General features: G+C 39.0%; 1 protein-coding gene across 1 annotated transcript in view; it reads right to left on the bottom strand.

Annotated features, from left to right (window-relative positions):
• Positions 1–1728: 1728 nt before the first annotated feature.
• The window catches only part of ACTR3B (actin related protein 3B), a 167715-nt gene continuing 152207 nt past the window's right edge, over positions 1729–17236 (bottom strand). The window contains exon 12 of the mRNA XM_065050442.1: positions 1729–1824. Within this exon, the coding sequence (XP_064906514.1) occupies positions 1744–1824 (81 nt within the window). The 3' untranslated portion in view covers positions 1729–1743. The remainder of the gene's footprint in view (positions 1825–17236) is intronic.

Here is a 17236-nt window from a genome sequence, read left to right as displayed (position 1 = left end):
CACAGACGGAGAAAGAGAATTGCAGAGCTTCAAATACAGAGCATGTCAGTGGAACTGGTTGCAAAATTTTGCTTTAAGTCTTCTGTCCTCTCAGGAGATTTAAGTTCATCAAAATAGAAGGCATCTGAGAGACTCAGATTCTCTGACTTTTCTAATCAGAGTATTTATACCACTGCTCCCAAATTTTCAAAAATACCTGTCTTCAGCATTATGAAAATACTTTTTTTTAAAAGGATGCTCAAGTATGGAAATGTTAATTAATTATTATTCACATTTATATATACATAAATATATATACATAAATATATATACATATATATATTAAAAAATTATAATCTTTATTAAAAATATGAATGGTTTTGTGATTGAAAGATTTTTAAGATTACAGTTTGTGGTTTTCCAGATTATAGGTCTTCAAAATTTCAGATTTTAATTTGGTGGTAAGAAAACCCTGAAGTCTTCTCAATTAAAGAAAAAGTGCTCACCCTCAGTCCATTACCTACTCACTCAAGATGGGCAAACTCAGGTTAAAAAAATGAAAGCTGGACTTGAAATAGAAAATTTCTCTGTGCAATTAGAGAAAGAGAAAACAGTGAGTTTCTTACTTTAGCATTGTATCTGCATCTCGTGTTCAAAACCATTACTCTAAATGAGGATTTTAAAGCACTGAATTTGTTTATACATCTAAAAAAGTCCTACAACGTGAAGGTGATGAAAAAGTGTTTGTCTAAAAAAAGAAGTTGATTTGTATAATATTAAAATATTCCATGTACAGCAAGCCAAGTAGACCAAGTGACTATTTCATACTTGGAGAGGGAGATGCATACATATGACGCATTACACCAGGGAGTGCTAAGATGTATTTATAATTTGAAGGACTTTAGACACTGACGCAGCTTCAGTGTGGAAGGTGAGATACCAATAAAAAGCAATATGGTCTTGAACAGAGCTGTGCAATCTTCCTGGGAAAGCAGGGAGCAAAAGACAAACTATGACAACAGGTGCATATTTAGTTGTCTGCCTTTATAAATATCAAGTAAAAGCAAGTATATCTAGTACATCTGTCTCAATATGTGCATAGAAACCTAATCAATATGAAGGATAACAGGTTTGGTCTGGTGAATGCCTAGATATTGTAATATATGGATATGCTAATAGATGTCTGGGATGGTAATGGCTGTATAGATATTAATACGTCTATAAATACACACGCGTGGGCTGTTTGCACTGAACTTTGCTCTAACAGGCAATGCTGAAACAGCAGTTTGCCATTGATCTTCCTGACAGGGTCACTGCTCATCAACAGCCTTATAAATCAGAGTTTTTAGGCTGCCAGTCTGGTCCCTTGTGTAAACACTTGTCAGGTTCAATTAAAGGCCAGCCAGGTCCACTACTCTCCCCTTCCCTTGTCTTGCTGTCGCATCAAGCTGCGTTTATTGTAGTAGCTGTAATTGTTCTTTTCTTCTGATGGTGACAGAGGAAAGAGAAAAGCATCACGGTCTCCTTTACCTGTTGGATTCTTAGGCTGAGCTGCTCCTAGGTCCACTTGCTCCCGATTCATTCCTCTGTAATCATCAGGGAACTGGTCTCCCTTTGTGAAAAGCTCAGGTGGAGCAAGAGCATGTGAATAAGGATGGGAAGCAACACAGTGCAACCACAGGCAGACTGACCAAACAAACTATCTCCTTATGGATTAATACAAATTTAAAACACAAGAAACAAGAGGAAAAACAGACAACTTCTTCAGAGTGAAGGAAAGTTTCCAGAGAAGTCCCTCAAGGATCTGTCCCAGAGTTTGTTCAGCTCAGCATATTCATAAGTGGTCTGGAAAAGGGAATAAATAACACAAAATTATTCAGAATAGTCAATTCTGTGCTGATTTCAAAGACTCACAAAAGGATCTCACAATGCTGAGTGACAGGGTGATAAAATTGCTGTTGAATTTCAATACTGATTAATACAATGTAATGCATTTGTGAGGGAAAAAAAAAGCATAACTACACAAACAAAATTCTAGCTTGTAGGAATTATAGAAGGGGAAGGATAGGAGAGGTCTGTATAAGTAGAAACAGTATAGAGAAGAAAAATTGCAAATAATTATTCATGATGCCCAAGAAATAGTCAGTCTGAAATGAAATAATCAGAAAGAAGATTAAAAAAAAATAAGCCACTAAACCAAACTGCTGTATATCTGTATGAAAACTAGAGGAAGTATGAAAAAAAATGGGATACTATATTTTAAATTGCCAGCCTATAGGAAAATGGATAATTTCCTGTGCTTTCCTACTTATTGGGATAATATTAATATCTTAATCAGCATCCTTGCTTCCCTGTCATTCTTCAAAGCTGTTGTCTTGCATGACAATACAGGGACTGTCAGTCACAAACAAAAGGTATCCTGCTTGTCAGTAGAGATTTACAGCAAGGCTTTAACCATAGCAGGAACTCAATCCAGCTCCAAAATTAACAAGCTGTTTCATGAATGGTGAAGTTTAAAAAAACTTTTCTTGCAGATTTGTGTTTTATGTCCTAAAAATCAGGTTTTGTGCTTTCCTATCCACCTCAACCAGTACTTCCAGTTCATTCCAGTAGACCTATTTGGATCCTATGTGACATGACTGTTGGAGCCCTTGCCCCTCAGGATATATGAACTTACAAATGCCTCTTCCAGTGGGTCCGAGATCCTTCTTTAACATTCTTGTCCTTTATTTACACAAGTTTAAAAGATATCATTAAGATCTTTAATTCTCCATTAGTTTTGAGTGAAAAAAGTCAACTGCATCAAAAGCTACAGGAGGGAAACTGACAGACCAAGAGCTACATTACACAACTTTGATTCCAAGACAAAAGGGTCATGTAAAAAATGTCATGTATCACTCTTTGGCTATTTGTCTGCAGAGCTTCTTGAACTCCCAGCTCTGCGGATATAGTGATTAAGAGAGAACCCAAACGTATGTGCACAGAATTCCACACTTTTCCCTGATACAGTAACAGACAGAAAAATCAATTTCCAGGACATTTTAATTTATAAGAATGTATTAGGGAATAAAAAGGCTTTGCAAGAGAATTCTTTGAAAAAAACTCATTTTGTCTGACGACAAAACACTGTAAGCCAGCCACAATCTGTAAGTTCAAACACCTTTGCTAAAAGCTTCTATTCATTTGCAGTTTATTGCATAGCAGGAAGTTGCCCACTCTGTTTATGTTCTTTTTTTGAATGTTTCAAACAGTAAAATATAAGAAGATTAATTATATGCAATATGTATTCATTAGGTAAATATTGAGATGCTGAATCAAATAGATTACTTTGGATAACTATTTCTCTTAAAATATGTGTGGGTGTCACATTTAACAAAAATCACAAACAAGTGGAGAATTATTGCCCTGCATGCAAAAGCAATACAAAATAAATGTCTTCATAAGCAACAATTTCACTGCTTACTAATACCTCCAAAAGCTATTCATATAGGTAATCCATTTATAACAGTAAACTGGATCTGGTATTATTCATTTGAAGAGGGAGACAATATGCAACTTTATGGCTATTTTTACTTCATACTGCAGGTAAATTATTGTCAGGTCACAGGGAGCAGAATAAGCACACTAAGTCCCATTTTCTTACCATTTTTTCTTACATTTTTTTTAATATATTTTTATTACTTCTCCTTTTGAGAAATGTTTTCCATGAAAATATTTCCTTCCACATTAAAATACAATCACTATTTGGGAAAAAAATATATATAGGTCCGGTTTTATTTCTGTTCAGTCACTGCTATGGAGGGCAGAAAATCAGCTATACTGCAGAATCAGTATAGCACTGAACCAGAAGGAAAGAAATTATTTGAGAAAGGAATGCACAGTTTATTGGAGCAACACAGAGGTTCACCGTAACAGCCTCTTTCTTCACATGTGTGAATGTCAGGAGGAATGTGAGAACAGTCGATGCCTTGGGGGCCACCACACAAGGCTGCCTAGAGCTGAGACAGCACTGGAGAGATGTGGAGGCGGACAATGCCGGTCCCAAACTCCCTCACTAAAAAACCCTAAAATCTAACATAGTGTCATGACCTCCAGACTACATCTCTCCTCACAAGAAAGCCCTGCATCCCAGTGTGAAGTGTGGCACAAGGGTCAGCATCCGGCACTGTCTGGAGCTGCTGAGCCTTTGTAATTTGTGCAAATCGCTGTTACATCAAATTTTAGTAGAAACACATTTCAAAACAGTAAGACATATTAATGGAGAACAAGATGTTAAATGTAAAGACCTACCACCTTTGGTTAAAGAATTTGATGAGCCACATACCACCAGAGGCTGGAAGAATGGTTGAAAATACCAGCCCCATTGCTTGGTGTTACATTGTGTCTACTATTTTCCAGTCTCAGAGACAGTACTAGGCAAGACGGACTTCTGCTCTGACCTACAGCAACATTAATTTTCTGTGCTGCAGCTACACTTTCAAGGAGTCTAGTGATTCAGTTCAAATCCACTACTGACGTTATTGATGATAAAGAAAGACGCGTGTTAATAGTCTGGATGTATCTCACTTCAGTGGGAGAAGTGTATAAGGAACAAATAGATAAAACTGGCCAACAAAAAAGTAACCAGTTATTTACACTCAGTGGTTTGCAGCCAGGACACTATCCCTCCAAGAAGTGTTTCTAAACAGTAAGGTATTAAGTACATTAATCGCATGTAGTAGAATCTAGAAGTTTCTTAATAGTTGATCATTTCCAGGTTTAATCTAAGTGCTTCATATTCTTCATTAAGTAGAACTAAAAGGCTGAATACAACATTGTATTTCTGGTGTAATGTGCTCGAGAAAGAATTCTGGAAAATAAAGCAGTAAAGGAAAATGAAGAGAAAATGCTAGGTAGAGAAAATTTGCAAGCTATAGAATGCAACACACACCTAATTATCACTGATGACAAATGTCGTGGGGTCAAACACAAGGTCATAGTATTTACTGAAAATAAGCACTGATACCATCTTGAACTTATCAGTGCTGTGCATCACTTCTACTGACATAGGGCAAGGCAGTTTGCTGAGAAGACCATGGGTTTTCCTTCCCTGATGCAAGCAGCGCAGTGCCACTGCTTTGAGGACAGATAGAAAAGGTGTTTTCTTGTCAGAGATTGTCATTAACAACTTCAGGAAACCCAGGATGAAACAAAAAAGCTCACCTATCATAGTTCAGCCCTGCTTATCCTGGTTTCAGTGGAAATCAGCGTCTCGGAATTATGCATTTAGCTTCGTATAACCATCTGCATAATGCATTTTAATTAAACACAGTATGTTTTTAATGTTAGTAGATGTAAGATGATACATTGTAGCATCACTAAGGCCTTTGAGAGGTTAGGTTCTTAATAATTCACTTTTCCCATTATTAGTCTACACTGTGTGTTTTTTACTTTAGAAGACTCTTGCACGTAACAGCCTCGAGGGTTTAGTTCTGTGCTTCCATTTGTGTTACTAGAGAATAGTTCAGGGTACCTAATGGCTGGGGTTGGCAGCTCTTGCTAGAACTATAAATCCAAGTTAATACCGAGTCAAGAGGATAATCAGTATAAACTTTCATGTGCATCCCCATCAATCCAGACAGTCTCACCATTCACAGACACATCAAAGAGCAGATTTGCAGCTAACAAGTCTCCAGAGGTACTGTGATGATTTACAGTAGCTAGTCTGTAACTCTGGACATTTGCTTTCCAGGCGGGTGAGATTTTCCCAAACTATCAAAGTAGGAAACAGGAAGTAGAAAATGAGGAGAGAGGGAGAAGAAGGTGCTCTGGAACTCTTTTGTCAGAAAAAAACACTCAGCATGAGCTCTCAGAGCATCCATGAGGATGAACTGCACTAAACTGCAGCTCTTGTTCGAAAGGGGTTGAGATCTGAGATGATTACTATTTTGCCCACCATGCTGTGCTGTCTGTATTATACTGCTCTATCAACAACCTCTTTCTCTTTTTCCCTGTGCCTCGTTATCATATCCTCCCCTCCTAAATCTACCCACAAACATATTCTTCTGAAATGGCATCATCCATTTTACCGAAAGGATGAAATTCTACCATTTGAATTAAAATGAGGAAAAACAGCACTGAGTCTATCTTATCAGGCAGAAGTACTGCTTTAATCCATCCTGCTGGTTATAGTGGTAAGTGATAGCCCAGAACTGCTTGGAGACCACTTGATTAGCTTTTAATTACCCATCACACTGATGCTGTGATAAAAGACACAGTGTATTCTTGATTTCCACATGAATCACGTTAAGTCAGCTGTTTGGCCCTCATTAACATAAATACTGTAAAATACTAATTATAATGTTATTGGAAGGTATTATGATGATATCTTCCCCAATAGAAGCAGGAGCAAGCCATGCTTTGTAGCTTAAAATACAATCTTTTTTCCTCCCTCTTAACACTCTAGAGTCACAGTGCTAGATATCGTAATGCTCGGTATGCTTTTACAGCTATTTGCATTTGTTGTAGTCACTGTATAACTCGTTCTCAAAGGAGAAGTGGCTTCATTGCAACAAGATGCTGGAGAGTCGCTATCAAAATGTGTACAACTGATATTAATATTCCATAACAATGTTTTTCTTCTTCTGCCTTAGAAACCAAGTCCTGCAGGGTAATCTGTAAAATATAAATACCACAAATGGACAGCTGTGTAAAAGTACAGAGAAAGAAAGGAAAAAAACGCCATATGCCTTCTTCTTGTCAAACCAAGTGGCACTATCAGTTATTAACTTGACCTATTACACCATGATGGAGGGAAATCTGTTGAGGAAGGCAAAATCAGGATGAAGAAAAGAAAATACTGCATTCCCCAGGCATATATATAAAAACAAAAGCAAGCTGATATTATTTTTTATTTCTTCCCCAGGTACCATACTTTTTGGCAGTGCTGAGATTAATAACTTCACTCTCAAAATGTGTGGCCAGCCTTTACACTCAAAATAACACTTTATGACTTCATTCCCTGGTAGCTCTTGATAAGGCTTCTGCAGAATTTTTGATGCAGAGCATTATCGTGCTGCTGTGGTATTGATTAATCTACTGCAAGATGGGCAGGAGGTGCTCATATAGGCTTGAAATCCCCTGCTTGAGTTTGCAAATAGTTCCCCTAGGTAAGATTGATGTTACTGAGATCAGAAGAGTAGAGAGATGAGAGAGTTCGCAGGGATTTTACAGGTTTAACTCCAGCTCCTAATTTGTGTATTTTTAAAGATATGTGTAAAAATCGCATATATTATTTATATTAATTGTTCACAAATACTGTGTTACAGGGGATTTCTTAGTGACTATAGGCTAATCTTCCTACTTTTCATAACACAGCTGTCAGGTTTCTCAGGCCATGTACTTCAACACATTTTTAATTGGTGCCTGAGAGAGAGCTGTAGAATTCTATTTGACACTACCTCTAGACACCAGACAGCAAGGAGCACCCTGTGAGCTCCGAGATCCAAGCTGTATTTGCTGAAAATTACCAGCTCAGTGGAATTGCAGTACATGATAACATAAAATTACATGCAACCAAGAAGGGCCAGACAAGAGAAAATTCAGATGGAAACAGACATGCAGATTGCAGAAGACTGGCTTCACTTGTAGGATTCTTGTCCTGCTGGAAGTTGGGAAAAATAGCTTCATTTTGGTGGGAAGAGACCCTCAAGATCATTGAGTCCAACCATTAACCGGACTCTGGCACTAAACCATATCGCTAAGAACCTCATCTACGTGTGTTTTAAACCCCTCCAGGGATGGTGACTCCACCACTGCCCTGGCCAACCTGTTCCAATGCCCGACAACCCTTTCCATGAAGAAACACTTCCTAATACCCAATCTGCATCTTCTCTAGCACAACTTGAGGCCATTTCCTCTTGTCCCAATATGACAGCTAAAATGACAGCTGTGACACTATGGCTTCTACACACAGCATCAACACTCAGCAGAGTCATTGAGTGAACAATACTGCATTTCAGTTAAAATCTTTAGGATACTTCAGTCACTGAGCTGGTTTCCATCAGACTGATTTTTGTTTGTTGTTGTTCTTTTTGAACACCCCCGGTTCTCTCATACTATCAGAGCTCACACTGTGGCGACGGCAATCACGAAAGTTCAAGTACTGTTCATTACAGAAGAATATAAGCAGGACCTAAATTATTTCCCTATATTAGTAGTGTATTAATTTCCATGAGTTATTAATTTCCATTTGTTACCGTCCTCTGGCTCACACAAAAAAGAGACAGCACAAAGTTTCTAGATCTCCTCTATAACTTGGCACGTGAAAAGAGCCCTTCTGCAACTCAGCTAGTGGGAAACACTACAGTCTGCCACTTCAGCCTCAGAAAATACCAGAACATCAAATTCTGAATGTTTCTACAGATCTTGGTAAAACTCCACTAGAAAAAGTGCTCCAATAAACTACATTCTACTTTATCCTCTGAAATTTAAACTTTGCTCTATTCCAGAGTTGTTCCATGTCAGTATTTAATGGTGTGTACATATATTAGAAATGAATGGGATAAAAGATGCTCAAGTTAAAGAAAAAAAAATTACATACTTTTTTCCTGAATTTCTTGCAGATATTCTTTTCCTGGACACTAAACCAGCCAGAAGTGCAGTCAGTATGGTCAGCTAAGACTAGTACTTTGTGCCTTTTTGTGTGAAGAATTAATAAAAATCCTTGGAGATATGCCCTGTAAGGAACTTAATACAGAGCACAAGAGCAAACAGTTATTCTACCAAAAAGAAAAAAATAATAAGAAGAAGGATCACAAAGTAAACAGAAGCAAATGCCAAACTGCAGTAAGAACAGGAAAAGAAGAAAAAAAAATCCTAACTCTTGAAATACAAACAGAATTCCTTCTTTGCAACTCAAAGCTGAACAAACCCCTAAGAAAGTGCTATGTATTGCTTTGAGGATGGCAGTTCAAGGAATGTATGGATCAGAGAGAGCAGAAAAAAACAAGTGCTCTAGAAAATGTGACCTATAGGAAAGACTTAAACCATGGGGTCAGTTCAGCTTGGAAAGTGGAGACTGAGAAAACAAACATCAACAACATAAAATATATATGCAAAAAAGACAGAAAACAACTGTTTTTCATGCCTGTTATTGCTGGGAGAACAAAGAGGCTTAAGCTACACAAATGGATGTTTAGACACTGGGAAAACTCTCTTACTCTACTGATATTTCAAAGCTGGAACAGACAGCAGGGAGGGATGTAGACTCTCAGGAGTTGAGGTTTCTAAGATTATGGTAGCTAAACTTCGTCCTGCACCAGAGAATAAAAACCTTTCCTGGTGTCAGCTTTAATAAGCACATACCCATTCTGTCCAGTGGATAGCCGTCACCCTTCAGATTGAAAACTAACAGGGCAAACTCCTCTAGCCTTCTTATGTCTTATGTTAGATAAAGGGTTCTGGCCTATTTCTAAAAGCTAGTCTGAAACTTCTAATTAAACTACATTTGCAAAATGCTTTGAGATGCTCTAAAAAGTGAAATGGGTTTGAAGCACGGAGGGAAGCAGATAGAACACAGATAAATGCAAGTGAAAGAAAAGACAAAAAGTAAATAAAGTTCTACTCTTGTGAGTCAGTCTGGAAATCCAGGGAAATTTTCCCTGGGTTCACACAGGCGCAACTAACAGGAAAAATTCACTTCTTTCATTACACATATTCATTAAGGGTATCATTTGCATCATTAGCATCCAGATACTTTCACCTATCGAAATCTTTACAGAACACAGGAAACATCCTGCACATTAAGCGTCTCAGTGTCACATCTCTGTCTCTGGTGGGTGTCACAGTTTTTCAGCTGCATGATCCAATTGCTGATCTTAGTGAGAACAATGTTGTCAGGTTATAGTAGGGCACAGAATTGGAAATAAGAGAACTTTGTCAACAAGAGGTTCAAGCTGAATCCAAACTGGTTTAGGGATTTCTAATGCACATTGTTCCTGGGCCAACTGAAGAGCAGGTCCTTCAAATACCTTGAGTTGTCTGAGGTGGCAGCTTTCTCAGTTATTCATATACCTCAGAGTATTTCACTGTAGATAACTTGCACATCCTTATTTCTCCCTCTTTTGTGAGGTTCTCATTACAGTCTTCATGTCGACATTGCTACTACTCCAGCTCATTTTCCAGCCACTTGTACAGAACCATGCAGACCTCTTCCCACCTGATGTCCTGTTCCACCTGCCAGACCCTGCTCTTCACATGGGTCCGTTCTTAAAGCCCTCTTTTGCTCTTAGTTCCTGTGCAAAGGTAGTTGGCTTCAGCAACCATGTACCCAAGAGGAATCTAAGGTCTATAACCCCAAAACCGTTCAGTCTTGAACCTCTGCAGAATGCTGGTATAGTGTGGAAAGCACTAGGATAGCATCATCAGCTGACAGCAGCAGGTTTGTAACTCAAGGGCCACTTCACGTTTCTCTTCGTGTGGGACTCTGCTGGGATTCTCTCGTTGCAACCTGAGGCTGCTCTTTGCACATCTGCCAGCTGGGTACCCGCTCAGCCAGCCAAAGCATGTCCAGGGCATGCACAGCAAAATGTTGCCATCAGATGGGACTGCCTGTCACATTCCTGCTTCTCCCTCGCTTTGTGACTAAGAAGCTGCACAGAAAATGTACCTGCTTTTAGTGAAATGATGAACATGGAGCTACTATTTTCATTTTACCGTGTAAGAACACACCTGGACCCATTATTACTGAGTTCATGCAACTGATTAGGAAAAAATCAGCAACAGAATGTAAAATAAATGTCGTTATAAGCATTCAACCTACATTCTGCTGTCTAGCAATCACACCTGGATTAGAAATATTTCTGTGCCTTGGAATCCAGTCATACAGGACTTCATTTGTCATTGTATAGTTAGCACTATCTCATGACGTATTCCTGCTTCTTTGCTAAATGTTCCTAACAGGGAATTCAGGAGTCAGCCTAAGATATCTGTTTATGGCACACATTTTCCACAGCCTCCCATTTTAGTCAGTAAATGCAAAATTACTTCATCTCTCTCCATCCCAGATGATTAAGGAAATTCTGAGGTCGGATCTGGTTTGAGATTACAACACATGCAGGTATACAACCATGGGTCTGCCTCTATTTTAATTTTTGCATTTTTGAATACACTGCTTGTACTGAGAAGAGTCTAACTCAAGACTGCAGGAGCTGAACAAAACTTTCTCTCTCATTGCTTCTTCTGCAGCCAGGTGACAATTAAGGACATAAAAAGGAATGGGAATGAAACACAGAAATAGCAATCCTGTGCAAATTAAAATATGTTTACAAGTTACTAAAGTCAATACCATGACAGCATATGGCCAAAAAAAAGATTGAGTGTGATTCTTTTATACCAGCACTTCCTAACTTTTTGAGATATTTATTTTGCAACTTTGAACAGCTTTATATGTGTATACAATACAGGTAGAAAGTGAGTTCTCATGGCTTTTTATAACAAGAAAATATTTAAGTATGTCTATTATAAATAACATCATATGTTAATTTGTGAATGCTTGCTTTCATGTATGGTCTGTGACATATTGCTATCAGATGCTTTATATTAAAAGGTGCAAGTGTTCAAGTTCTTGGAGACCATAATTGCATCTGAGGAGCTGCTGAGATAGTGTGTTTAATACTTTGGTTCATTTGCATTCGCTTGAATACCAAAAAGACATTTTGCTCCACATGGAAGAGACTAATTATTTTACTTTAAATTACTAATAAATCAAAAGAGCTGGGGAATCCTGGCTCACCTAACAAACCACTTAGTTATAATCATTAAAAGATTAGACACTTATATGAATGAGAACAACTTCCACAGTCATCATTAGTGAAAAAATATCAGGCCTACCCTACCCTTTACATCTTTATGCTGTAAGATGTAATGGACTAGCCTTTTTAACTAGGAGAGTACAAATGCAAGAATATTCTCAAAATAAAGCACATTGTGTGCAATCCAGTCTGAAGTTCACCATCTCAAAACCCTTCATGGGCACTGGGCTTGAACAGGTGAATGTCAGCTGTGTGGGTCTCACTTTTAAACGTCACTGGTTTCACTGACATGAAAATCTTCTTCTTCAACAGATTCTGATCATCTCAGTTTAAAATAGCTGCTGGCTGTTCTATAATAAGTAGGTATCTCTTTCTATACAAGTGACAGAAAAATCCTTCTGCTAGATGGACACTTTTCTAGCAAATGCTTTTTGTTCTGACAAACCATAATTTTCCAAAACATTGCCCACTTTTTTGAAGATCACCTGCCAGGCTCAAGATGAGATGCTCTAGGCCCCTTAGATTTCATGTTAAGTGCGTCCCATCCCAGCAGTGAAGGCCAATGGAATCCTGGGGTGTATTAGAAGGGGAGTGGTTAGTAGGCCCAGAGGGGTTCTCCTTCCCCTCTACTCTGCCCTGGTGAGACCACACCTGGAATATTGTGTCCAGTTCTGGGCCCCTCAGTTCCAGAATGACAGGGAACTGCTGGAGAGAGTCCAGCACAGGGCAACAAAGATGCTGAAGGGAGTGGAGCATCTCCCGTGTGAGGAAAGGCTGAGGGAGCTGGGGCTCTGGAGCTTGGAGAAGAGGAGACTGAGGGCTGACCTCATTAATGTTTACAGATATATAAAGGGTGAGTGTCAGGAAGATGGAGCCAGGCTCTTCTCAGTGACAACCAGTGATAGGACAAGGGGTAATGAGTTCAAACTGGAACACAAAAGGTTCCACTGAAATTTGAGAAAAAACTTCTTCTCAGTGAGGGTGACAGAACACTGGAACAGGCTGCCCAGGGAGGTTGTGGAGTCTCCTACTCTGGAGGCGTTCAAGACCCGCCTGGACACCTTCCTGTGTAACCTCATCTGGGTGTTCCTGCTCCGGCGGGGGGATTGCACTGGATGAGCTTTTGAGGTCCCTTCCAACCCCTGGCATTCTGTGATTCTGTGATTCTGTGAAGTCCTTGGATCAGAATTATTTTGTAAAGAGTAGACTAGGGAGAATCGGAAAAAACTGTCTTGCAGAGGAGTGGTGGTGTTACAGTGAAAAGAAAACAGAAAAAAGCAACAGCTGTCTTGAGGAGCTGGCAGGTTTTTTGAAAATTTTGGTTGGACTGTTCTGCTTTACAACTGAAAACTTTCCTTTTTTAGTTTTCAGCAAAATCTTAAAAACATTGAAAACATGGACTGAAAACACATAAATTTTTAGTTTTAACACGGATCAAATATTCAGATATGAACAGCCACCACAGTGCTTAGACAAGGATGTTTTAAGGAACAGCCACATTATTTACAAATAGTATTTGCTCATCAAAGTAAGGCTTGAGTAAACTTAGCTCAGATGAGCAAACATACATGTGTACAAATATTTGTGCATATCCAACAACAAATCAAGATCCAATTGTTTGGTAATAAAACCATAAGTAGTTTCCTATTGCAGAAGAGGGCACAGCCCTTGAGATTCATAAAAATGAAATCTTGAGATTACATTGATCTAAGCAGGACTAACATCAGGTTCAGACACTTCTATGTTTTTGCATAAGGTTTTCACAAATACTAAAACTAGTAATTTCAAACATAATTATGGTTTTATACCTCCCCCATCTGTAAAATAGGGGAAATGGCTGTTATCTCATTCCCAGAGAAATGGGAGTTAGCACAGATTTGCAGAACAATCTGGAAACAGAAACTTTACACAAGAGCTAAATATTACTTTTATTACTCTCTAAAAATCTTTATCACCCACTATGTTTCCCAGAGAACTGTATCTCCAGCATTTGGCTGTATGTTCAGAGAAGATTATGTTCTGCCAGACAGTTATGGCTGGAGTCTTGCCATATAAGATAAAAAGAAAATCCGTCCATCTTGCAAATGAAAACAGAAAGCACCATTCACAACAAGGACTCCATGCACCTCCTTTGTTTCAGACTCAGTTTTGAAGTAGTGTAAGCAATTAACTTTGCTAGGACTTTTTTTTAACATTAAAATGATTGAAACACATCTGGGAGACAGCTCTGAAAAGCTTTAATCCATACTGATATAATTTTTTTCTATTAATATATAAGAACACAGAGATAAGTAATAGCCATGTCCCAAATGCTCATATGGCTATAAGTTAAAGTCAGAAATCACAGTGAAATATTTAGAGGAAAGGTAAAGATATCAAACCATTCCCTAGTGGTTTTGGTTGTCTTTGCTATGCTCTCTAAAGTCTCGGGGTTTTTTTCCTAGGCAGCAGCATAAGATGATCAAAAGAGATACATAAACTCAACTACTTCTCTCCAGTTCTCCAAAGCAAAGTTCAACGGGCATGGAAGCAAATTATAATAATCAGCCTAGATAAAAATCCAGTGTGGCCACCAAGAATAGTTGCAAGTATTCTTGCAAAGACACAATAGTGTAATAATTTCTGTTTGTGCTGTAGGATGCTCCCTATAAGAACCAGGATGCACATTTACATCTTACACAACAGCTTTAGTAACACTAAACATTCAGTTGAAAAGACTGATTAAATGGAAATTCCCTAGCAATTAGGAATTTCTGCCTCCTATGACTTCAAAGCCCATCAGAAAGTCTGCCTTCAAACACTTTGTCTTAGTAGATCTCATCTTTAAAGATTTATGATCAGTGAAGTTTGCCCCTATATAAAGATTTCTTGGTATTTGGAAAGTCAGGCTTTGAAGAGTGATCAGGTTACTCAAGAACTTGAGATTTCTCATGTTTATGAGAGTAAGAATCTTTCCTTCAAGGCTTTAATCTAAAAAGGAATTTTTAGAGGAAATTAATAGTCATAGTCTAAGGGCATGGCAACTTTATTTTGGCATTAATGAGATAACAACAGCAGCATTTCCCCCTTGTGCTTTGAGTGTCACCAGCTCGGATTTTTCCAGCCATTTCTCTTTTATCTACAAAAACATAGTTTTCCTTCTCCTTGATTTAAAACAAAACAAAACAAAAACCAAAAATTGAGAACACAAGTTGCAAAGTTTTCTTTACTAGGAGCTAAACTACAAGAACCCAGACTTCGACATTACAAAAGTAAATAAATAAATTAAAGCTTCAGTCTAAACTTACATGAACCCGATTCATGCCCTTTAAACTACTGGGGCTGATAATACTCCTGGGTTGTCTGCCAAAGTGACAAGAACAGGACCTGTCTCATCTTCTGGGTTTGCACAGTACCTGCCACTCTCCGCCTTGGCTTGCAGCTGAGACCCCTTTAAACACCACAGCGATAAGAGCAATACTGAGATTTAATTTCCTTTGTTGGAAGGTTGTCTAGAGCTCGCAGTCAATTTCGACAGCTGAAGACAGTTTCTAAGACCTGATGGTCTTCCAGATAGTTAGTAATGTGCCGCAGTAACAGTAGATATGAAGAGAAAAACAGAACTATGGACCTCACATGTACCCTATATGTTACCGCTTTTATTTCAGAAGTGCTCTAAGTTGGTTACCATAGCGTGTTCCCACCTATTGGCAGCTGAAGCATATTGCACTCCTGGAGCTCATCTTCTGGGACAGTTTCTGCTGTCAAGCAGTTCAGTTCACATGCTCCAAGAGTTCTCTGCAATGTGAGCCTAAATGACAGCAAATGGGGCACCTCTGAAAGTGCACTCCTGGTTCAGGAGAAAATGGTAATTCATCTGCCTTCAGTTAAGGTGACTGCATGACCACAATGTTACTGCACATCAGCTTAGCCACAGTACAGGCTACAGAGAGGTCTAATCATAAAATCATAGAATCATTTTGGTTGAAAAAGACCCTCTATATCATAGAGTTCAACTGCTAACCTAACACTGTCACTAAACCATGTCCCTAAGAATCTCATCTAAACACCTTTTAAACCCCTCCAGGTATCCAATCTAAACTTCCCCTGGCACAACTTGAGGCCATTTCCTCTCGTCCTATCACTTGTTACTTGAGAGAAGAGACCAACCCCCTCCATGCTCCAAGCTCCTTTCATGCAGTTCAGAGATCAGAAGGTCTCCCCTCAGCTCCTGTTCTCCAGGCTGAACCCCCCAGGTCCCTCAGCCGCTCCCATCACACTTGTGCTCCAGACCCTTCGCCAGCTCCGTTCCCTTCTCTGAAGTTGCTTTTGCACCACAGGTCTTTCTTGTGGTGAGGAACCCAAAACTGAACCCAGGATTCAAGGTTTGGCCTCACCAGCACCAAGTACCAGGGGATGGTCACTGCCCTGATCCTGCTGGCCACACTATTCTTGATAGAAGCCAGGATGCTGTTGGGCATGCACTGGCTCATGTTCAGCCAGCTGTCGACCAATGCCCCTAGGTCTTTTTGTTCCTCAAGCCTGTAGCGATGCAATTCAGCTTATCCTGCAGTGAAACAAGATGAAGCTAAACTGCAATATGTCACATTTGTCACAGGCACAGAGCACAATGTAGGCAGTGCTCACGGTCGAGCTGATGCACCATGCTGGAGCTTTAAAGCTGCCTGTGCTCCTGCAGTGATCTTGAAACATGGCTGGCTGTGGCCTGAGCGAGGTTGTGACTCTTTTCTTGCCTTTAATATGCTAGGACCCATTCAAACTGTACAAAGAAAAGGGAGTGAAACTGTCCTGTCTTCTGTGACTCAGCACTAAGCAGAGAGTACTGGAGAATTTAAAAGATGACTTCGACCTCTTTTACAGCCTGCGCTTGAAGGTCTGGATAGTTCAGGTAAGCTTTGTGAAAAATAAGCTCGATTTCAGACTCTTCCCACATGAAACTACAAACTTGATATATGCCCTTCAATTTGCCTTCTATTTTGAGCTATTGGTAGGTATTGGACATTTATTCAAGCATCATACAGTTCAATCATGTCAAGTTTCTACCGGTATTATCAGCACAGATTGCTGTTTGAATGGATTGCATTTTTGTCCTCCTGACAGGTTGTTTTCCATCTTCTGTAGGGTAAGTCAAGCTGATACGCTCTACTGAATGACTGTTGGGAGGAAACCCATATGCAATTTAAACTGATCATCAGTCCATCTGTTTTGGACAACAATTCATTCCATTCCTCAAGTTCATTTTGGATTTTCTAACTGGTAATGAATGAGATCAGTAATAAGAAATATGCTTTGAGTCACTGTCTAAGGATCTACATTTCTACACATAACTGCAAGGAAGACTAAAATCTAAAGGTTTCTTCTTAATGAAGTGGCCTCTGCTTAAAGTACCAAATGTTTTTCAGAAGTAATACTATAATCAAAATGATGGAATATATTTTAACTGCATTTTTAAAATTTTCAGATCA

The sequence above is a fragment of the Columba livia genome, chromosome 2 (genome assembly GCF_036013475.1).
Source record: "Columba livia isolate bColLiv1 breed racing homer chromosome 2, bColLiv1.pat.W.v2, whole genome shotgun sequence".
NCBI classification, from domain to species: domain Eukaryota; kingdom Metazoa; phylum Chordata; class Aves; order Columbiformes; family Columbidae; genus Columba; species Columba livia.
Note: the sequence above shows the minus strand (reverse complement) of the source record. Positions and strands in the feature narration are given on the sequence as shown.